Source organism: Malaclemys terrapin, chromosome 5 (genome assembly GCF_027887155.1).
Source record: "Malaclemys terrapin pileata isolate rMalTer1 chromosome 5, rMalTer1.hap1, whole genome shotgun sequence".
Lineage (NCBI taxonomy): Eukaryota > Metazoa > Chordata > Testudines > Emydidae > Malaclemys > Malaclemys terrapin.
In genome coordinates, this window is record NC_071509.1 from 18,939,298 (window position 1) to 18,963,799 (window position 24,502).

General features: G+C 42.7%; 1 protein-coding gene across 1 annotated transcript in view; it reads right to left on the reverse strand.

Annotated features, from left to right (window-relative positions):
* Positions 1 to 234: 234 nt before the first annotated feature.
* The window catches only part of NELFA (negative elongation factor complex member A), a 35,487-nt gene continuing 11,219 nt past the window's right edge, over positions 235 to 24,502 (reverse strand). Inside the window, exons 4-11 of the mRNA XM_054030120.1 lie at positions 22,782 to 22,871; positions 20,210 to 20,340; positions 19,180 to 19,249; positions 13,027 to 13,115; positions 11,910 to 12,021; positions 7,865 to 8,118; positions 5,801 to 5,900; positions 235 to 3,894 (exon numbers count right to left, since the gene is read on the reverse strand). Coding sequence (XP_053886095.1) covers positions 3,710 to 3,894; positions 5,801 to 5,900; positions 7,865 to 8,118; positions 11,910 to 12,021; positions 13,027 to 13,115; positions 19,180 to 19,249; positions 20,210 to 20,340; positions 22,782 to 22,871 — 1,031 coding nt within the window. The 3' untranslated portion in view covers positions 235 to 3,709. The remainder of the gene's footprint in view (positions 3,895 to 5,800; positions 5,901 to 7,864; positions 8,119 to 11,909; positions 12,022 to 13,026; positions 13,116 to 19,179; positions 19,250 to 20,209; positions 20,341 to 22,781; positions 22,872 to 24,502) is intronic.

The following is a 24,502-nucleotide window of genomic DNA, read 5'->3' on the forward strand; positions in this document are numbered from 1 at the left end:
TAGTCATCCTAAGAACTGGGCAGTGTTTTGGGGGGTTGGATGGGAATTACTTGAGAATGCTTTGTCAGGAAAAGGTGTTTCCTCACCTCAGAAGAGATGAAAGCTAGGGGGAGAGAAAGGAGCCATGTTACCTGTTTCTATCCTATACTTCACCTTAGAATCCTAAATAAGAGAAACTAATTCTGAGTGGTCCCTCAGTAACCAGGCTGGGAGGGCTTTCGCAACCTTAAAAAAAAAAAAAAAGACAAGAGGTCTCCTTCTTGCTCCCAGCGTAAAATTCCCCAGGGCATTCGTTCGCTGAAGCTGCCCCACAATGCATATGTGAAGTTCTGGCTCACAGACTAGGGCCTAGAATGTCGGGCTACAGTAAAGGGAAACAAGAAAACTGATTTTAAGAAAGTTAGCCCTGAACAACGTGCGCACCTCCCACACCTAGTTAGTGAGGGCTTCAGCACATCATTCTAGAGTTAACTTGGGTTTTGTTTAGCTTTGCAATGCACTGCTGAGCCTCATGTACAAAATCCACCTAGCATCTAAATGACTGAAAAGTTAAGACAAAGAATATCAAGCTCAAGGAGTCAGATTTGCTTTGTAAAATAAAGATTAAGTAATATACAGGAACTCAAGTGCTTGCTTTGCTGTTTCCTGAGCTGTCTGGCACTAGCTGTACTCTTCTCAAAGCACTGGTTCAGTGTTTCCAAGCTATGATGCAGGGCTCTCCATGTAGTTTAGTTTCTCAGCAGTGTAAGGATTCTAAAAACATTTAAATGGCTACTGTCATTTCATTTTTTGTTTTTTAAAAGGACACTAGATACACAGAGCTAGTTGAAATAAATTTACAGTCCTTAGGGCTAGATCCAGCCAAGAGAAAGAAGCTTTTGTATTTAAAAATAAGACTGCTAATTATTTTAGCAATGTTTAACTGTCTCAGTTCTAGTGAGAATGAATTTAAAATATTTTGTTATTATTTAAAAACTAATGGGTTTAATGCATATGACTAGTCTTAGCTGAATAGGCTTGGAGAGTGAAGTCTGTCCATCAATACAGTAAGTACAGAGCAGGTAGCAGCAGCGTAAGTTTCCCCCATCCTGCTTCATTCTAATGCTTCAACTGAGTTCTGGAGGGGCTACTTAGAGAGAGGGGGCATCTCCTTGCCCATGCAGTCCTCGTCCTTGCTCCTGATAGCTGAATTTTGGGGATGTGGACATATGTCCACTAGACACTGGACTGAGAACCTCAACTCATCTCATGTAAATTGAAGAGCCATCAAATGACAGCTTCTGATCACTACCAAACGGGGCTGAGTTTTGAACCAGTAACTTGGGATGGGAGTGCACATCCCCTGAGGTGTCCAGTCCTCTAAACACTGATTCTTATAAAACAAAACAAACCCCTCATCTAATTTCTGATTAAATTTCTAATTAGCAGAAGACAAAATGTATTAAAGCAGTAGCAGTTAAGACCGAAGTGTCACACTGGTTTAGTTTATAGAAAACTAGTTATCACAATGACTATTTTAAAACCTGAAAGCAAACGAGATTGAAAAGGAATGCAATTTATTCCTTACAAATTTTTAAAAAGACAAATACTTCTTTCATACTCTGACTTTAGCCCTTCACTTGTAATGTATTAAGTCAAAGAAGTTATAACCATTGTGAATGCACCTTATAGTGAATTCATTCTGAAAACTAAAACACTCATCTTAACTTGTTCCTGTTGCTTGTTTGGCTGATTTGTATCAGTTGGAAAATAGTCTACCTCACTGCAGAAATGGAGTATTAAGTAGAGGGCACTTTCCAGAGTGACAGTTATGCTGAGGAGTCCCATTCTCTCACTGATATATGCACACAACTCCTTCATGATAATGGAAGTTCCATGCAGGTACCATCAGTACAACTCAACCACTAAGTGGTTAGAATAGTTAATTTAGGATATTCTGGACCTTAATTTTGTTGGAGCAAATATACATACTTTTGATCAAATCACAATAAAATGTTGTAAATACATTTCCTCATTAATGCTCGCCCTGTTCTGATAGGCACATAGCTGGATAATCTGAAAATAAAAATGCCCAATATAAAAATAAAACTCTAAATGACAGTATCTATAGGCCGTGTCGGCACAAGGATGTATCACTTAGGGGATATTTGCTTTTATCTTAGAAAAAGATCTTGTGTTGGCCTAAAAGTCACAGATTAACATTCCTTTTTAAGACCAACCCTGAGTCATCACAAGGCCCCACGTCAGTCTCACACAATGCTATGTGACTTATCTTTGTACTTCTCCCTCCCCAGCATTGCTTTCCCAGGCAAGTGCAACCCCACACATGAGATTGGCTGAAAGAAATTTAAACATGAACATTTAACGCAAGTCTCCATTAAGGGCCAAATTCGGAAGTCACTACTTACGCCTGGTCTACACACAAGCTGTACTGCTTTAACTGTACCAGTTCAGTTAAAGTGGTACAATCCTCCTAGTTTGGTACAATTCTATTGGTACGTGTGCATGTATGGTAGCTATACAAGCACAAGACCCCTTTATGCTGGTATAACCGCATTCAAGCTAGAGGTTGTACTGGTATAACTAGATCAGTGTTCAAGAAAGTCACACCCAACAGTTGTGCCAGTACAAAAACTGTGTGTAGCCCAGGCCTTGATCATCAAGTGCCCAGTGGCTGCTTAGTGAAACTTGCACTGAAGAAGAAAAGGGGGGGGGGGGGGGGGAGGGAGGGAAATCCAGAATTTGCCATAAAGGCAGTCTCGCTAACCTTCCACATTCACAGATGTGAATGTCACAGATGGGACAGTAACTCACTTTGTGGCTGGAAGAGCCACTCTTAAGACTGCAGTAACACTCAGCTGCTCTTGAGAGGCATGTAAGCACAGAACAAGAGAAAGGTATGTTGCCCAGGGGGCCTGCTGTACAAGACCCAGAGATTAATCTCCACTGTGCACCTCACATGGTAGCAAAGAGCTATAATCCCTAAGCAGCCCATAAGCAAGGTGGGAATTTTTTTTGGCAATCTTAAGTTTGACACACAAGAAAATTATAAATTTTGCTGCATAAAAGGTTAAGATATTCAGTTCCCCTCCATCTCAACTGATTACAAATTAACTCGTGCTGGGCATTAATATTCGCAATACAGCAAGATTAACAAAGCTTCTCAAACCCACCCTATGACCCTGGAAAAGACAAGCTAAACACACAGTGGGTGCCATTAGACATCTACCACTCGCAGTAGTTAGATTTACTGCAATTAAATTGCAGGAATAACTGCAAATACCTGTGGTGGTGCAAGTGTCCATATGTAGATGGAACCCATGTAGTCCAAGTAAATATTTCTGCAATAAAATCTGTGCCCTTGCTTAGCGGTAAACTGTGATTCTGTAATTGTCCTTTCCTCGGTGCTTGGAACTGAAATACTCTCAAAGTGAAGAGCAAGTTTTCAGCTGTGATCTCAATTTCTGGCACCTTGAATCACAGAACAAATGTTAACTTTTCCGCCACCTTAAAAAAAAAAAACTGTCAGTTTGACAGTATCTTCATACTGCATTCACCTGAGCCCAGTTAGTTTGGATAGCCATAACGTGTCTTCTGGAAGGGAATAAGAAACCTACACACGAATGCCATTTTGTACAACTGACGCACTCTACAGGAGCTGGCTGATTCTAGTCTTGGTTTGGTCCGCAGTTTGTTGTTACTGAATCTCTTAGGAAACATTAGTTATAGGTTTGTACTTCTTGAGTCTGGTCCACTGGCCCGTAGCATAGTTCATTTCAAAGACTGTGTCAACTAACATGGTGGTGCTCCCAGTGCCATCGGCCTTTGGTAAAACTTCTGTATGCTCGCTAAGTTTAATCTGAATGATGTCGCCTTGCTCTTGGCAAGGATTCTCTGTGGAGACGAGAATAAAAAATAGTCAAACTGCAAGTTAAGACATTTTTCAACACAGCCTGTTAGCAAAATTAAAGGGTAAGGAAAAGCTTTGGATCTGCCAGGGCCAGAGGGAGGAGGAAACCAAAAACTTGACGAGCTACGGTATCACTAGCACCTGGAACAAAGCAGGAAGCCACATGCTTTCACAGATCATGGTTTGAGTTCATGAAGTGTAACAAAGGGAACTGAACCCCGAGGGACCAAACTAAGGACGTAGCAAGGTAACTGGCGGGGGGAAACAGTGTTTGCAAAACTTTCAGTGTCATTCTTATTTCTGCAGGTAACGATTTGGCTTAATGAAGAGATCTTTGGGAGCTTAATGTCAGTTAAGCTTTAAGCTTTAGAAAACTAAGTAAATTATTATAGTGCTAACACACACAGTTTGCTGCAAATCTTAACAGATTTCATTTGTTTTGGAAGATGGGATGAACACTGCTTCAGTGAAAACCACTCTCAAACCAACACTGCAGTACCACCAGTAGGAAGAATATTACATGTTCAATTCATGGCATAAATGTGAGATAATACAGATAGAAGCTAAGAAATATGGTCATGTCATTTGCAGCCACTTAACCAACTCGGTTGTAAAGGTCAGGTATCACTACAGAATATACATCTCCAAATAGTTTGCATCCTATTATAGATATATAATAACTCTAGCATTGCAAAAATTGTCCATGAAGCTCAGTTTGGAGGTGCTCTACACACGAATGCCATTTTGTACAACTGACGCACTCTACATGAGTTGGCTGATTCTAAACTTGATTTGGTCCGCAGTTGTTACTGAATCTCTTAAGAAACATTATGGTAGGTTTGTACTTCTTGAGTTTGGTCCACAGGGAGCCTCTTGTTCCTGGAATCCCAGGAGCAGTCTAGGGCCAAGAGCACCTTTCCTCCCCTGTGCCTGGCAAGGTGCACAAGACTTTTTCAAATCCAGGCCTCACCGCAGTATTTCATATCTTTGTCATCTTGAGACAGGATTACTGTAATGCATTCTACATGGGCTACGCTTCAGAATGCTCACACTATGGGGATGAGAGCCTTACGTACTAAGGCAGAAGTTACACCTGGTGCAGGAGGTGAAGTTAGCTCACGGACAACTGCATCAGTTCTCAAGAACTGCAGCGGCACTGAATTCTCCTCTGGGTACTATCCAAGGAGTTAACTTTTGGTTTATAAAGCCCCGTATACCTTAGGACCAGGCCTGCTCTCCCTGAGATTTATCATAGCATTTGAGGTCACCTGATGTGCTTGAGTCAATATTTGCTACATTTAAAACATTAAAGAATTGGTGAAGAGGCTCTGTACTCTTGAGCTCCCTCCTCATCCTAGTCTGACAGCACCCACTCTCACTGACCTTCCAAGCACAGCGCAAGGCCTATTCACAAGTATTTTCACCTGACGAGAGTGTGGACTAGTTTGGTCTGTAGGGGTGGGTGCCCCCTGAGGTCCACCGCATACTTGTGTACGAGCAATGGTATTATGGTTATGTGTTATTTACTGAAGTATGTGCATGTCCTGAAGGGCACATTTTATAACTACAAAAATACAGTTTGTCAGAGCAGTCAGATGTCAGCACCCCTCCAACCACCACTCACAAGACTTTAGACTTCAGCTGGTATGTTGACATAGCCATGCCATGCATTGTTGTAGGGGCAACTGAATAGTTGAGCTGTTGCAAGAAAGCGCAGTGAGGCACTCCATACCTTTAGAACAGACACTTTCCCTGCTCCTCCCAATTTTTACATTTAAGCCATAAAATAAGATCCTGCCCAGATTATCACTAAAGCAGCACATGTTTACATTTTAGTGGTGCTTCATAGCATCTACTGGTCCCCAAAATAACGCTAGTTGTAATACATGCCTCTGGATCCTGCCATGAACCCAAGGATAAGAGCCTTTTCTGGCCTGGTAACTTTGTTTGCAGTCTTGAACATTTCCTGTGCGGCATACATTTGCTCCCTCTGCAACATATTAAAGCAAGTGTACATTTCAGTGGAGAAAGTGCTACTGAAGAGCACAGTAAGTTACATTCAACATCCAAAGATAAGACACAGGCTACCTGGCGATCTTTATTCTTACAGAAAAGAAGTCCTCTCATTCCTTTTCATAACAGGCACATAGTGGGCACACATTGTTGAGGTTGCAAAAGAGTTCACATCATAAGCCCCATTTTCACACAATTTTAAGGCAGTCACTTTTTGTGACAGAGCACAGACCTCCCAGGGACACCTCCACTCCACTTTTCCTTAAGGACTACACCAACACATTTCAAACTTCAGCTGCTTCTGCTGTAAAAGTTTAAGGCGGAAAAAAAAAACCCATGTGTTGAAGAATTTCTTTATATGGAGAGGGAAGAGTCCGCTTCGCTGACTTGTGTGTGTGCGCACAGGTGGCAAGGGAACAAAGTGTTAAAATTTTATGTGAATGAAAAAAATCACTGAGGATGTTCAGGAGCATCTGCTTCTTCCATCCCTTTTGTGACGTTACAGATTCTTCCTACCCAGACTGGCAGCCATGGGGCTGCTGCTGGGACAGCTTCCATTAAAGAGATTTTTTTGAGAGAGACTTAATATAGCAAAATCATTGAAAAGAAGGGGGAAAAAAAATAAAAAAATAAAAGGTCACACAACCCTTTCTTAAGGCCATGATTCTTCCAACACTTATGCACATGCTTAACTTAACGCTGAAGACCTAAAAGCTCATGTTTGAGGGCTTCAGCCAGTCACCTACAGGGTTCAGGAAGGAATTCCAGCTCCCAACCCCCAATATACTCGGTTTTGTTTGATCTCCTACCTCCGAAGCATCAGAGCGGGTCACAGCTGGAGGTGGGACACTGGATGGGGGCAGGCCTGTGCTCTGAGGTGGTACTGAACATTTTCCCCTCTCACATGCTTAGCTGGCTGGTTCTTGCTGAGGATCTAACTGATTGCCATATGTGGGGTCAAGAAGGAATTTCCCCCCAGGTTAGAGAGAGAATGTGTCTCTCTGTCTGGCATTCCTCTGCAGCATGAAACGTCACTTGCCCGGATTATCTGGGTCTCTCTCACTTAAACCATTTCCCTTCCATTGCAGGGGCCTTGAGTATTGATGCACCTCAGTCCCTCCCATTCTGCCTGTGGCACATAATAGTCTGGTCCCCTTGTAGGCTGTAATACTTTGATCTAAGTTTAGTTGTTGGGTTTAGCGTGCAGCTGCTGGATGGTGTTGGTGGTCTGTGACATACAGGATGTCAGACTAGGAATCTGATGGTGCCTACTGGCCTTAGAACCCTATGACCTGGGACTACTCATGTACTTAACTTCAGGCATGTGCATTAGAGTTTACAGGATCGTGACCTTAATCAGCATCAGAAAAGAGATGTAGTCCAGCAATTTGGTCAGATATTGTAAAATGCAGGAAATGTCAGACACTCATTCAAAACTTTCACTTTAGGACGATCAATTGCTATCTTCTTCCACTGTACAGTCACTGCCATCTGTGTCAGTTTATATTATAAGTCCTCTTCAGACAAACATGAGTACCAGTTATGGTGGAAACACACCCCCATCCCTCACCCCATTTGTCTCAATGTGTGACTGTAACAACCTCACTGGGACCATGTACTGTTATGAAACACAAATGACAAGTTTTGTTGTTTTTTAAACTTAAACAAGGAAATCGAGTAAAGAAATCTATATTCCTGAACCATTATGTTTGCACAGATAGAAATCACAAGACACATGAAAACATCCAATAGCAATGTTAACTAGATGGCAGAGCACTTCTGTTTTCTTTGGTTAAAAGATGTACTTTCCACAGCCTCCTGAATGCCAAAACCCAGCATTTGCCCACCCATCAAAGAAGAATTAATATACTACTGAGGTTAATAGTAAAGATTTGTGATCCTGAATGAAAACTGCTTTTCATCTACAGATACATTACTTACCGTGAGAGAAAGGCTTTTCTTGGGTGGCGGCTGCTGCGGAGTTTGGGGGGCTACTTGTGGAGGTTGTGCGGCAGGGGAAATGGCAGGAGGTGTAGTAGGTGTTAGGGGTGAAGTAGGTGTGGCTGCAGCTGGATTTGAGTTACTGTTATACATGGGTGTTCGTTGTTTGAACTGAGCAGGAAGAGGAGTAGTGTTTGGAGCTGTAGGCTCTTCGGGTTGCCTGTTAGTCTGTATGGCCTCTCGCACAGATCCAGCTGCATGAACAAACAGAACAATTAAAAAAAAAACACCACACCTGCAATTGGATAAGGGTCTCAGATACTGCAGTGCCCTTTAAAAGTACCTAGATACAGACAGACAAGAGTTCGAGAGCCACGTTTTAGTGATGTGATTAAATGACCATTTATAGATTACATTTGAAAAACTACATTCTCTCTCTCTTTCCACTGCATTCCCTTTAGCAATAATGGGAGACAGTTCCGGGACTTCCAACTGGCAAATCTGCGTTGCACTATATTTAGCAGTCAAATTTGTATTTAATGGAGTCTGCTTTATAAATTTGAGTTTCTACTCCATAATTATAAGAATAGCACAATTATTGTAGGAAGACCTATTATGCAGGAGCTGAGATTAGAGAAACGTTTCATTATCCAAACTAAAAATTAGAAGCAACTTCTCAAAGGAAGTCAGAATTAATTCCCAGTCTCAGCCAGTCAGTGAATATTGAGAAGACAGATTGAAAAACAGGCTAAGCAACAGGAATTACAGAATTAAAATCCAGTCCCTGGATCACTTGTTGTTTAGAGCAGTGCTTCTCAAAGCTGGTCCACCACTTGTGCAGTGAGAGCCCCTGGCGGTCCAGGCCAGTTTGTTTACTGGCCGATCGCGGCTCCCACTGGCCGCAGTTCGCCGCTCCAGGCCAACGGGGGCTGCGGGAAGGGCGGCCAGTACCTGCGCCACTTCCCGCAGCCCCCATTGACCTGGACCGGCGAACCGCGGCCAGTGGGAGCTGCAATCGGCTGAACCTGCAGACGCGGCCGGTAAACAAACCAGCCCAGACTGCCAGGGGCTTTCCCTGCACAAGCGACAGCCTGACTTGGAGAAGCACTGGTTTAGAGGACCACTGAAAAGGAAAGGGTTATTGGAGAGGCCTACTCTTGGAATGACAGATGAACTCTCCCTTCTCTCCCAAAGCAGATAAGCAATTAGTACAATTAAACCCCAAAACCACACACAGTAACTATTTCAAATCCAGTTTGAACTCAAAACATTTTAGTGGAAAATCCCAGACAATTATATCAGCCACAGCCAGTCACAGATTCTACAATTTATCAAGTTATAATCTTGTCATTTGAAGATTCCCACAAGGCTTTATACACTGTACCTATCTATGAATCACTCAGCTTACCATGACATGCAGCTTACTCTTGGCTTAAACAAAGAAGCTGGGTAAAATTTTCAAAAGCCCCTAAGTCCCACTGACTCCTAAGTGACTTAGGGGCTATGGAAAATGCTTCTACTATTTAACAAAGCTTAGCATCACTGTAAACAATTTAGGGCAGGAAGTGACGAATATGACCTTATTCAATTGAAACTAGACTGGAGGGCACAGAGGGCAAAATGAGGAGAAAAAATTGGCAGAATGTAAGTGCATGAGTTGGGATTTCAGCAAGACACCACATTAACAGCTTTCCTCTTGGAGGTTGTTAATAGCCAGAGTGATGCAAGATGCACAGTTTGTTTTATTACATAAAAAACAGGTCAAACTATAAAGCAATTAGATCCTGAATATGTGAAGTATGGCACTGACCAATTTAAAATATTTCCTGCCACAACGATGAAACAAAATATTTAAAGAAAGAGGTTCTTAACCTTGACCGTGAAAACCAGAGAGGGCATTCAAAGCCATAAGGGGTATATGAAATAAAGAGATATGGTCACTACAAATTAAAAGGGAAAAGGACAAAAAGTAAGACAAACAATTTTATAAATCTAAGGTTTTCAAGATCAACTGAAGCATAGGTAAAGGTGGAAGGGGTTAATCAAATGGTGAATGGGGTACACACCCCTTGTAAATTTGAGGGCCACTCTAAAAATAGGTTGCCTATTTATTTCATGGACAGTTGATATGAAGAAATAGAAAATATATGCATAATTGAGACTATATATTTGAATAAGCCCCCAGAATTCAAGGTTCATATCGTTCTCTACTTTTCACTTTAAGACATTTAATCTGGTATAACTTGTATTTTTGACACAGTTTACTGTGGCCCAATTTGTAAACTGTGCATCCAGTTTTAGGAGCCAATTTTTCCACCCACAATGAATTACAGGATTAACTATGAACTGCATGAACAAAGTGGTTGATAAGAATTGCTAGGGGGCACATAATTTGGGGCCCTGTAATTCTAAAGTGAATTATACTTTATTCATTTAAATAAGGATATATTATTAAAAACTCCAGGAACATGCAACTTACTAAAGCTAATGGACATGGCACCTGGAAAACACAACCTTTGGCAAGCTTTTATGTTTATTCTATAAAAGTAGGAGGGAGGTTTGTATTAATTACAGAATGAGAGGTAGTCCTTTCTGCCAATGAAAGCACAATACTGGGAATTAGGATCTCTTAGTTCTATCCCCGGGTCTGGCATTAACTCATGTGACCCCAGGCAAGTCACTTAACCTCTGTATCCCATTTTCTCCATCTGTAAAACAGAAAATACTTATCTGACAAGGACATTGACAGTCTAAGACATTTAAAGATTCTTGGAAGAGAGAGATCTATGCAAGTTCCAATGACAGTAAACCAAAATATTTGGTCTTCATTATATGTACTTTAATTAAACAAGACCATGTTAAACTCCCTGGCTACAAAATACAGATTTCACACATGATCCAAAAGGAATAGTTAGAAAGGAAAAATAAAATGCAACTAGCAAGGCTCAGAACTTCACATGATGTTTTTCTGCAGTTAGATACAATGCTAATACAGAAAATAACACTAGCAGCTGACACTGCTGATGCTTCAGGCCATGTACTTTCCAGAGCTGCCAAGCTGCAGCCAGAGAGATTTATACAGGGCTTCTGAGAGATTTGGAACTCTGTTTCTGAGCCAAGCTTGTGTAAATTCTACATGTGCCCGTCTGCAGTGACCACTGTGCCAAAGTTCCTGAACTGAAAAGTAAACATTGCTATGGTAGGAATCTGTACACAGGCACCAGGGTAAAGAATGTTGCATATAATTGAAATGTCAGTTCTTTGTTGACTGTGAATTTATCCTAAAGTGTTTTGTTAACGAATCACTATTATTTAGGTGTATTGGATATTTTACAGACCTATATGTTGACAAGTCCTTGCTCCGTTGTGCGTGTGGGAGGGAGGGGAGTATTAAACCTTTTGATCCCATGGCTAATTCTGCACTTATTTTAACCGTTCCCTATTTTCTATTATTGAATGTAATTTGATTTTTGAAAAATTTAAGTACTCAACTGTACCGAATAGACCTTCATAAAAACGCAAAGGAAAAAGGTGAGAGGGTGGACAGAAAGATAGGTTGTGGTTGAACACCATGCGTTAAAGTAGTAAGCCTTTAATAATTTATACAATTATTGTTTAGCCCTTGAGAAAGTACCTCTCTCTCTTTCACACACCCAGGCCAAAGATTGCTAATGACTTACAATGTACATTAGTCCACAAGGCAATCAGATTGCCTATAAAAAGACCAAGCAAACGAACCATTTAAGGGGATAAGAGTACGTTAGCCTTAGTCAGATCTATAATTAAAAGTGATTTCATAGCTACTTTTAAAGTAAGAATTTTCTTTTAAAAATAATGTAAATGATATGTCTTTTGTTACTAAAAACTACAAGCCTTCTCCTGCAACCCTTACACAAATACTCCTGTTGAAGTAAGTGAGAATACTTGCACCAGGGAGGGTTGAAGGATTGTGTCCTGCATTTGTAATTACAAATGAATGGCAGCGAAAATATATATGAGAACCAATGTATTAATAAAGTGCCAGTAGCAAAAATGATTATTTTACCTGGCTGCACTTCGGAGCTTGGGATATAGGAGGAAGATGGAACCACGCTGGGGGTTGCAGGCAAATAGCTTGTAGAAGGTAGTGCAGACTCATTGTTCAGAGGGCCAAGTTTCTGTAAAACAGTCAATGGTTTTGCAGTCATATATAACATCACTGCATGGAAATTCTGACCTTTTACATACAATGTCAACTTTGTCACTTCTCCATTAGCACTTTCTTTTTTGGCACTTGCTTAAAAATTTATCTACATGGGAGATTTTTCCAATTATAGTTAACTGCTATAATAATATATCAGGAACTCCTCCAGGATAAGAGCGCCTTACCTTAAATGGCTTCCAATGCAATATAAACTAAACTGGAAAAAGGCACTCTTATTCTGGTATAACAGTGTCCACACAGGGACTTAGGGCAGGTCTTCACTACAGGGTGGGGTCGATTTAAGATACGCAAATTCAGCTACGCTATGCTGAATTCGACCTATCGGAGCCGACTTACCCCGCTATGAGGACGGCGGCAAAATCGACCTCCGTGGCTCCCCGTCGACGGCGCTTACTCCCACCTCCGCTGGTGGAGTAAGAACGTCGATTCGGGGATCGATTGTCGCGTCCTGACGAGACGTGATAATTCAATCCCCGAGAGATCGATTTCTACCCGCCGATTCAGGCGGGTAGTGTAGACCTAGCCTTATGCTGGTGTAACTAGTGCAGTTTGAATTCACAGCCTACCTTTTACTGGTATAATTTCCCTGGGCAGATAAGTCGTAGAACACCAGAAACTCCCTGAGATGTTGTCAGTCATTCCAAGTTTATACAGAATTAGCAGCTTGCAATGATAATCCACCTTTCGGCTTCCACAAACTCCTCGCATCCCCTTCTAACCCTCAGAAGGTAAGATCGACCCTAAAAGCTCTCACTAGTTTTCCTAGAACACATTTAAGTGTTCATTCTGCATTGTACATGGTTAACAAAAGACATCAAGAATAGAACAATATTTTGTGGCATCATTACAAAATAATTATTCACTTAGAGGTAAGCTTTAAAGGTGATACAGAACTAGCCTTTAGAATAAAATATCCCAGCATTATGCAGCACAATGTCACTGCAACTTAAAGTCCTACCTGGGTAGACACAAGGCCAGCAGCATAATCTGGAGTTGCATTTTCCACTACTGTTTCCTCTTTGGCTTGTTTTTCCACCACTTCTGTATCTATTGGATAGAAAAGATGGAGTTAGTTCAAGTTAACTTTCCTAATTCCTGAACTAGATTTTTTTTAGAGTGATCCATGTAAAAGATTAAAAGAAAATGTTGATAAAAAATTCTTAAAAAAACCAAAAAAAACCAAAAAAACCCACCACCACGTGTTACAATGCTGGTATAAATCAAAGTTTTTCATATAAAATATCCAAGTGGTTTCATAATCAAGCTGATGCTTAAATTAACCACAAAATTTACATTTCACCAAGATACGGAATCTGAGCAATCAGACAGAACAGGCCAGCTTCAGAGAAACCAAGCACAGCTATCCATCACACTTATTACAATTGTGATTTCATTCATAAAAATGTATTTAACTTGTTTTGTATCTACAAAAATGAATTGAGATTTATTTTAATTTAGCAAATGGCAAAATGAAGAAAGTGTTCCAGGAAAAACTTGCCACCTAATTTGTTTTCTGCATGTGTTTAAGTAGCCCAGTATTTTCATTCAGGATGATTATTAAATAATGCTTAACATGTTTTTTCATTGAGATGTTGATATGTTCACAAGGGCACAGATAGTTAGTTCAACCCTCTCAACATATTTCAAGGGCACATGGCATTTTAATTAAAGGAATTCAGAAACAAACATGGCTACCTTTTTAAATTCTTTTTTCAAGTGCTTGCCCATGTCCATTCCAAAGTAGGTGTGTGCTCACCCCGAGCACAGCCACTGGAAAGTTTTTCCCTCAGTGGTATCTGTCAGGTCGGCTTCGGTGCCCCCTGGAGTTGTGTGCTCATAGCGTCGCTATAAAGGGTTCTACCGATCTTTCTTACCACCTGTGACAGTTGCTGGAACTTCAGCTCGTTCTTGCATTTCCCCACAAGTACCCCTCTCAGTAGATTTTGTTCTTCCATCGTACATAATTATTTGTAGTGGTTAAGTTTCAGTTATTTAGATTACTGTACCCTGCCTAGCAGGGTTACCTACCCCCCTAGCACCAGGGCATGCCTTGGTCTCCAGGGTTTAAGCCTTGTGAGTCGTGCCACAAACCTATGCCTGTTAGTGACCCCCCGTTCCAGCTGCCTCAAATGTCTGGGGGAAGCCTACATACAGGAGCATTGCAGAATCTGTAAAGGGTTCAGGCCCCACACTAAGAGAGAAAAGGACATCAGACTTAAATTCTTCCTCATGGTGACGGCACTTCATCCTCCCTTGGAGCCGAGTCACTTCGACTCAGAACCGAGTACTTTGGCCTCAATAAGAAGCATCCCGGCGCAGTGCCATTCTGCTTCTCTGGTGCCTAGAAAGGATGTTTCTTCTGCTTTTCAGGACTCCTGGCACCACTCATCCCTGGTGACAAAGATGATGGCTCCTGTAAGGGACTCTCGGCACCGCTCTCCATTGCCGGTGCTGAGAAAGAAGCAGAAGAAGACGGGGGCGATTCCCAACCCCAAGATCCATGAGACACAGAGACACTGGCAGACTGTGACCCATGCCAGGCTGCTCTAAGTTGCCAGCAATTTGCTAGTACTGTTGACTCCAGCCCCGGAAAGGGCACCATTGAGTCCGACACCTTTGGCTCTCTCGTGGTGGAGGGTCCATCGGAGCCCAACTACTCTGTTGATGCCATCCACATCAGAGGTGTTTGAGGCTGTGAGGGAGCTATTATCGCTCCCGGCACCACCATCCCCTGCCGTACGGGAGCTGTCAATGGCGGCACCAGAGACAAGAGCTCCCACGGCACCGCGGGCATCAAAAGGTAAAGCTGGCCATGATGGCACAGTATCCTCCCTCCCAGCACCGCTCACTGGCACAGGTCAGCAACGCTCCATCCTGGTCACCTGGAAGGGAGTCCTCGGAGTCTGACTCAGAGGCAGAGTTGTATGTCTCCTGCAGGAGCCAGCACTGCTCCAGCCAGTGTTACCCAATGGTGGACATGGGCCAGGTCATTCCACCAGCGGCCTGGCCACCAGCGCAGTGGCAAATGTCATTACAGTGATCGTTCTGGAATGCCTGGGCCTTTCCACCAGTCCAGGGGTCATAGTCCAGGAGATCCTACTCCGTTGTTTCAGAGTAGGGAGTGCCCCCACCACATCCCTCAGAACAGGGACCATGTTCCAGTACTGAGCTAAATATCAAGACCCAGCACTGCGAGACCCAGCCAGTGCGGAGAATGAGGAACAGTGCTCCTTGCCTGTACAGGCCTCCTCTTCCTTCTCCCTTGACGAGGCAGTGGTGGGAACAAGCATAGCACCCTCCTGTATAATGATGATTATAGGGAGCACTAGGAGCTCCTCAAAAGGGTAGCTCAAAACCTGGGGGTACGTAGAGGAGATTACAGAGCCCTCCCATGCCCTGGTGGATATTCCTGCTGCATCAGGCCCTCATGAGTGGCTTTGCCCTTAAACAAAGCCATTTTGGACCCCATCAAGGCCTTATGCCAGACCCCAGTGTCCCTATAACCAACCGTTAAAAGGATAGAGAAAAAGTATTTTGTTCCAGCAAAGGGGTTTGAATTCCTTCACACCCATCCACCACTGGGCTCACTGGTGGTATCAGTGGCCAATGAGCGGGAGCAATAGGGTCAGCAAAGTCCAACTCCTAAGACCAGAGATGCCAAAAAAATTAGACTCTTTGGCAGAAAAACAACAAGGAGTCCGGTGGCACCTTAAAGACTAACAGATTTATTTGGGTATAAGCTTTCGTGGGTAAAAAACTTCACTTCTTCTTCTTCATCTTTGGCAGAAAAGTCTATTCAACAGGTGGCCTCCAGCTCAGGATTACAAACCAGCAAGTGTTCCTGAGTTGCTAGGAGTTTAATTCTTGGAACTTGATGTCAAAATTCAAGAAACTATTGCCACGGGAGTCCAGAAGTGAATTCAGAGCCCTAGCTGAGGAGGGAAAATCTGTGGCAAGGGCATCTCTACAGGCAGCCTTGGACACGGTAGATTCTGCAGCCTGATAAATGGCTTCGACAGAAGTTTTGAGGAGAGGCTTTTGGCTTCAATACTCGGGTCTATCCAATGGGGTGTAGCAAACCTTACAGGACCTCCCTTTTGAGAGTATGTCATTCTTCTCAGAGCAAACAGACACCAAAATGCACAGCCTCAAGATATCAAGAGCCACCCTGATGTCCCTAGGGCTACATACACCAGCCCTTTCTAGGACCACTAAAAGCCCCAACCAGCTGCTCACTTCTTCCCGCCCCACTCCTGACAGGACTATATTAAGAGGAGGAGCAGGGGCTACAAGAGAAGACCTCGACCCTATTCCTCATCTGCTTCCATGCCTGCTCCCCAAGACAATCGGCGGGGTGGCAGACCTTTTGAGGGGACACTCGGGGACAACATGTGGATCAGATTTCCCCAATTTTTGTGGGCCAGTTATCCCACTTCTATCAGGAGTGGGCCCGTATTACCTCAGATCACTGGGTGCTACACATGATAACACTGGGATACACCCTTCAATTCAGTTGTTCCCCTCTTTCGCACCTCACCCCCGTCTCTCTTTAGGGACCTTTCTCACGAGCAACTTCTAGCATAAAAGACCTTCATCATTGCCTCCCTGTATTCAGGGAACTGGTATGCTGCCCTCGATTTGAAGGATGCTTATTTTCATATTTCAATCTTTCAGAGACACAGAAGGTTCCTTGGATTTATTGTGAATCATGTGTACTACCAATTTGCCATGCTCCCATCTGGCATGTCAGCAGCCCTCTGGGTGTTCACAAAGTGCATGGCAGCCTTCCTGAGGAGATGGGGTTCAGGTCTATCCTTATCTCAACAGCTGGTTGATCAGAGGTCGGAGCAAGGCCCAGATGGAGACATGTATAACACAGTCAACTTTCTAGGAGTTAGGTCTGTTAATAAATAGACTTCCGTATATTTTCTCTCCAGTTCAAAAGACAGAATTCATCAGGGCAATTCTCAATTTGGTCCATGCCAGAGCCTTCCTCCTGGAAGCCCGGTTCCAAGCAATAGGGGTGCTCATAGAAAGCTTCAGAAACCACCCCATTACCATGGCACGAGACTGCCTAAAGCTCCTGGGCCATGTGGCATCATGAACCTATGTAGTGACGCATGCAAGACTACAGTTCAGACCCTTTCAGGCATGGTATACCTGGACATGGTCATCACACTTCCCTCATCAGTGATCCCCTCCTTTCTTTGGTGGTTAGACAAACCAAGTCCCATTCTTGAGACCCCAACCATCAATGTCTTGTCACAGACATGTCAGCAATGGGCTTGGGAGCTCACTTTGGGACCCTCAGGACTCAGGGCCTCTGGAAGAGCTCTTGCTACACATCAACATCAGGAGCTCAGGGCGGTTTGCCTAGCCTGTCAGCAGATCCTTTTCCAACCATCACGAGTGGTCCATCTGTCCACATGTCATGAAAGGCATCTTTCAGAAGTGGGGGATTCCCCAGATAGATCTGCTCGTGACAAAGCATAACAAAAAAGGTCTTCAGTTCTTCTCCTTCCTGGGTCACTCAGACACTTTTCTCCTCCCTGGGACGGACCATCACTTCTACGCATTCCCTCCCATCCCTCTCATTCACAAGGTCTTGCTGAAGGTTAGAAGGGACAAGACGCATCTAATAGCCTTGGCGTGGCTATATCAGCACTGGTTCACCACCCTTCTACACCTCTTGGTGGAAACGCCAATCCGCCTGCCTCCATTTCCAGACCCGATATTCCAGGACCACAGCCATCTACATCATACGAACATCAAGTCCCTTCATCTCACGGTCTGGAAGTTCCGTGGCTGAACCCCACAGAGCTAGCATGCTCTGAGCTGGTTTGTGAGGTGCTTTAAAAGAGCAGAAAACTGTCCATTAGAGCCGTTTACCTGCCGAAGTGCAAAAGATTCTTGAACTGGTCTATGCAGAAGTGTGTTTCACATGCACAATCAAAACTACTTTTCATTTTCGATTACTTACTCCACTTGAAACAACAAGGCCTAACCGTGTCATCTATTAGGGTCCATCTAGCTGCGATCCTGGCTCTTCACCCATGGGTGAATGGTCATGCTGTTTTCTCAAACTCTAATTGTAGTCATTTTCTTAAGGGCCTGGAGAGGTTATACCCCCAGATATGGCAGCCACTCCATCCCTGGGACCTCAACTTGGTGTTAGCAAGGCTAACAGGACCTCCATTTGAACCGCTGGCAATGTGATCTCTGCTCTATCTATCCTAGAAGGTGGCCTTCCTGGGGGCCATTATTTCTGCCAGAGGGTGTTGGAGAGCTGAATCCTTACTTTGGAACCACTTTATACAGTCTTCAAGGACACGGTTCAATTGCAGCCACATCCGGCCTTCCTTCTAAAGGTGGTCTCACAATTCCCTAGTAACCAGGATATCTTCCTACTGGTCTTCCTCCCTGTTGGCATGCAGCTTCGGATAGAACAAAGACTCCACTCACTGGAGGTCAGACGTGCACTAGCCTACACAGAAAGACTAAATCATTAAAAAAAAAAAAAAAAAAAAAAAAAATCAAATCTACTTGGCTTTCTGTAGCCATTGCAGACAGAACGAAAGGCCTTCTAGTCTTGGCCCAGAGAATTTTATCATCACATATCCACACATGCTACGACCTGGCAAAGGTCCCTGCTTCTCCTGCCCTGACGGCGCATTCTACGAGGGCTCAAGCATCTTCGGTGGTGTCTGTAGCTCCAGTTCCTAACCAGGACATCTGTAGAGCGACAATGTGGTCATCAATTCACTATTTTGCATCCCATTACGCCATCACCCAACAGGCTAGAGATGATGCGGATTTCATTAACAAGCAGTATGCCAATAAACTCCAAATCCTCCACCTGCGCCATGGCTTGGGAGTCATCTTCTTTTGAATGGACATGAACAACACATCTCAAAGAACAGTTATGGAAGGTTAGTAGCCATTTTTTCAAAGGGAGGAACCTCCCCTCAAGTTTAAACCCATCTGAGTTGATGTTAATTTTAATTAAAAGTTGGATTTAGGAAAATGAAATTGATAGGATATATCTGGATCTTGTTCTCAAGGTAGTTTCAGTTATTAACATTTATACACCTTACAGACATGCTGTACCAACCTAAAGTCTTCCTTCTTCTCTTTGCTTCACGACCAGCACCAACCATATCCAACTCTGAGATATCTAGTAGCTACCAAAAAAAATAAATTATTATTGAATTGAAATGCCTTACAAAAGGTATTTCATAGAATCACAGAAATGCAGGGCTGGAAGAGACCTTAAGAGGTCATCAAGTCTAGTCCCCTTTGTCAAGGCAGGACCAAGTATACCTAAACCACTTCTAAAGGGTGTTTGTCTAACCTGTTCTTAAAAAAATCTTCAATTCCACAGCCTCCTTTTGAAGAGTATTCCAGAGCTAAACTATCCTTATAGTTGGAATGTTCTTCTAATATCTAATTTAAATCTTCTTTGCTGCAGATTAAGCCTATTACTTTTTGTCCTACTTTCAGTAGACATGGAGAACAATTAATCACGGTCTTCTTTAAAGCAGCCCTTAACATATTTGGAAACTTATCAGATCCCTCCCCCCCCCCCCCCCCCCCGTCTTCTTTTCTCAAGACTAAACTTGCCCAGTTTTTTAACCTTTCCATCATCGATCAGGCTTTCTAAACCTTTTATCATTTTTGTTGTGGACGCTCTCCAATTTAGCCACATCTTCCCTAAAGTGCACCGCCCAGAAGTGGACATGATACTGCAGCTGAGATCTCACCAGTGTTGAGCACAGCAAGACAATTACTTCCTTGTCTTATCTAGAACATTCCTGTTAATACACCCCAGAATATTAGCCTTTTTTGCAACTGCATCACTTTGTCAGCTTATATTCAATTTGTGATCCACTACAACCACCAGATAGATCCTTTTCAGCAGTACTGCAACCTAGCCAGTTATTCCACATTTTGTAATTGTGCATTTGATTTTTCCTTTTTAAAAGAGTAGTACTTGATTTGTAGTATCTGATGAAATACTTTGGAAACTAACAAAAAAATATTAACTGCTCTATAACCCATGTCAGCAAACTATAGTTCACTTTTGATTAGAGGTTGGGGACTAATGGGAAAATGCAAGAGTATTTAAAAAGGCTATTACCTACCTTCACTCCTCTTTCTTTGCGCAGAGGTGTTCTTGAAGGAGGTATAGGGGTTCTGTTTCCAGCAGGGCTAAATACACTAGGTGCTGTGGGACTCCTGAATGGAGCTTGTTTTGGTATTCCTTTGAGCGGGGCTTTGAGGAAAAAAAAAAAAATCAGAAACATCAGTTGTAATGAACATCCACTTAGTTGAAAAGAATGAGGAGATCTGGACTCCTAGAGACTTCTCATTTCTTGTACTGTAGCTTTAAAAGCTTCTTGGATGGAATTGACTATAGATATACATCAGATGCACCTCAGAGGTTTATTTTAGCCTGGAAAAAATGTTAATAAAAGGAGTTCACTGGGTCAGAGTTTGTGACCCAAAGGTTTAAGGATGAGCCATTATTACACAGTTAGGTGCATACAGATATCTTTTCATGCACAAGCATTTAAATAAAGCAGTCTATTAAAAGAGACATATTGCTACCGAACTACATCAAGCTCTGCTTACTGCTAAGGGCTGTATTTAATCAAGGTGAATTATAGGCACAGCTGGTAGCACCTCTTATAGTTAAGACTGCCTGACGGTTTCCATGATATGATGAGTTTTCAGTTGCTTATAACTTTACCATGCTTTAACCTTTTGAGATGAAATTTACCATGTTATTTGTGTATCTCTGGTTGAAATACACAGGGAATTGCAGGAGCCAGAGGATGGGGAGGGTCAGAGGGGTGTAGCAGCTGGTGATGAGGCTGGATAGGAGCAGAGGGTGATGGTGGGATTGCATAAGAGAAGAGGTATAGAGGGAATATGGAGGATAAAAAACATGGAGTGACTACCCATTCCCTGAATGAGACAGATCCCCTGTGGAAAATAATAGTAAGTAATCATGGAATTAAAGTCTAAATCATAATGCAAGGGTGCCAAGTAAAGCTTTAACACAAGCAGCTTTAATTCGGACATTTCCTAACTTTTGAGTCCTTGACTTTCCAACCTTAATATGCTTTAAGATGTGTTTTGGATGCATATATAAATAAAACAGGAAAGCACTTAGCTTAATTTTCATAAGCTATTAAGAAGTTAAGCTATGGGAAGGAGCAACATATTGGTTAGCAACTTCCCTCAAACAAGCAGTTAGAAGCCATCTTGATGTCTCCAACCTTCCCCTTTCTTAGAAAGAGGACAAAAGTAAGTGGTGTTCTACTTGACTTTCCTGCTTTCGATCAGGTTTTTGGCCTGGATTTAACAGAGTGTACCCATTCATTTTGTTGGCTGATCATCTTCTCTGGATGGAGGGAACTCAGGTTTCCATGTAGAGATTTTATTTTAATTGTCCAACGACCTTTGATGCTATTGACCATAAGCTTTTGAGACTCTCCTGCAGATCCTGATGATGGGGGTAGATAAGATTGCATTTTGATGCTTCTCTTCTTTCCTCTCAGAGATCCAAGCATGATTTTGAGAAGCTGTTCAGATGTTCTGAAGGTTCTCATGTGTTATGCAGAAATCTGTTCTATCACCTTCCCTTTTCTTGTTAGGGCACTTGGGCAGACAATAACATGTCTCTACATTTCCCTGTCACCAGACACTGCCAATGCAGCCTCACTGCCTTCCAACTGCCTGGTTGAGAAAAGGCAGATAAGAGCACAGATAACTGTAGTTCCAGAAAACATCTATTGTGGGTAGAAGAGGAAATAGAGATGGAGAAACTGCATTGCCTGAAACTGCTTCCAGCTCCATAGATGTTCCTGAAGGTGTGAGAGGGTGCAGCGTGCCTCATTAGCTACATAGAGGAGAATAGGTGTTTGTCTCTAACATTCTATCACTTGTTGAAAAAAGTTATTGAAAGTAACTATGCCAAAAACAACCAGCTGTATTGAGCAGTGATGATAATCTGTCAGCCAGAGTAATCCTCTGCAAAGGAGTCTACACCATCACTCGCTTCCTAAAAAATGCCACAGCCTAACCTGCACTTCTGGAAGTTGCATACAGGCAGGAGTGGCTGCAGGAGCAGGGTGCAAGTCTGCACTCCAACAGCAGGTCTGGCTACCAGGCTCCTACTCTGGATGCATCCTCCACGTGACCCAATCTGAAGTGCACCTCTCTACCTTGGTCTCCTACACATACTGGTAGATTTCACTCGTCTGGTTTTATATGAGGCAGTCCTCTTTTTGGCTAGTTTGTCCCCCATCCAGTACTGGGACAAATTATGTTTGACAGTTTTGTACCTTATTTTAAGAATTACAAATAAATATACTATTTTTATATATAATCTCATCTATACATGTAAGAAAAAAAAAATTCCAAGCAGGAATTTCAAACTTTCACCTGGAATAATTACCCCATATTATGCTTATCACATGTTCTCCTTTCCATATGTGAAAGTCAATTTAAGATTACTTCACTAAAGTGCATCATTATTTTTCCATTTTCATGTTTCCATAGAGCTTCATTTCCCTCCTCTCTGAAATCCAGTTTTTAAAAATATAAACCTTGCAATTTTATTCTTTGCAAAGACTATTTTACCTACATATGAGCTGTATAGACATATAAATTATTCTCTACCGAGTAGTAATATAAAATGAGGCATACTTGTTGTATCTATTTTTTTGACCAGCCCCCTCCCTTTGGCATGGAAAGGCACTCCTGCAGTCTTCTTGAGCTGTTGTGCGGTTTCTGTTGCTATAAAGAGAAATGCTTTAGTTATTTCAAAATTTGTATTTGAAATGAAATGTACTGTACATCCTACCTAAAATTCTTTAGGACCTAATCTAGTACAAGATGGGAAACTGTATCTTTAATTGACACAGGTCATCAATATTTGACAAATCACATAATGCACTATTTGGAAAAAAAAAACAAAAACCAATAAGATTATCTGTTACACAATCCTTTTAAGTTACAGAAGTATGCAAAGTAACAAAAATAAACAAACAATTTACCGTATATACTTGTTCATAAGCCGGATATTTTTGTAAAAATGTGACACATCAAAGAGCGGGTGGGTCGGCTTATAAACGGGTCTACACCAAAATTTGATGATTTTAAACTCTATGGAATCATTGAATTGAATATCTAATACAGGGATCGGCAACCTTTGGCCCGCGGCCCGCCAGGGTAAGCGCCCTGGTGGGCTGGGCTGGTTTGTTTACCTGCCGTGTCCACAGGTTTGGCCGATCGCGGCTCCCACTGGCCGTGGTTTGCCGCTCCAGGTCAATGAGGGTGGTGGGAAGCGGCGGCCAGCACATCCCTCAGCCTGCGCCGCTTCCCACCATTGGCCTGGCGCAGCAAACCGCAGCCAGTGGGAGCCGCGATCAGCTGAACCTGTGGACGCGGCAAGTAAACAAACCGGCCCAGCCCGCCAGGGTGGGCCAAAGGTTGCCGATCCCTGATCTAATACATTGTCGTTTTGTTTACCTGGAGCGTCTGCAGGCATGGAGCCCCTCAGCTCCCTGTGGCTGCGGTTCGCCGTTCCGGCTCCCGCAGTTCCCATTGGCTGGAAATGGTGAACCGCGGCCACAGGGAGCCGAGGGGCTCCATGCCTGCAGACGCTCCAGGTAAACAAAACGTCCTGACCCGCCAGCGGCTTACCCTGACGGGCCGGGAGCCAAAGTTTTCCAACCCCTGAAATACAGGGTCAGCTTAAGAAAGGGTCATACAGTTTTTGCTATTTTTACCTATCCATTTTGGGGGGTCAGCTTATAAATGAACGGGCTAATGAACGAGTATATATGGTACTTGCGTGGGAAAGTAGAAAGTTAAAAAATGTAAAAATTTCATTCAAAATGCTTAGCTACTCAAGTTGATATTTTAATTTAATCCAATTAACTAATCAACTCAAAGAAAGGTAAAAGCAAGTTGCTACAGCAAAGTACCGTACACTGTACAATATTTTAAGTTGATTCAGTTAAAGAATGGCTGTGGCTAGACTTCCTGCCTTCTGTTAATGAAAATCCTCTTGGCTTTCACTCACAGTAGGCACACTGAGCAAGGGAAAGCATGCACTGGCTGTCTCTGCTCCCTGTTGCAAAAACATATGACAATAAAGCTCAGCTAGGTTCCAATTTCATTTTTGTGGTAAGAGCCCCAAGCATCTTAACCAAACCTCTCCCTGATGAGTCTCTAAAATGGATTACTAAATATAACCACCAGAGAATCTAACCTTGCTTGTTTAGGGGGGGAAACACACAGATTTTTTTTAGTGCCTTCAAATCTGAACAGCATTTAAGATTACAAAAACAAGACTAGCATCTTAACATGGTGACAGCCAGAATGGCTTCGATAGGCTTAGTCTTGATCTTTTGCACATTGTT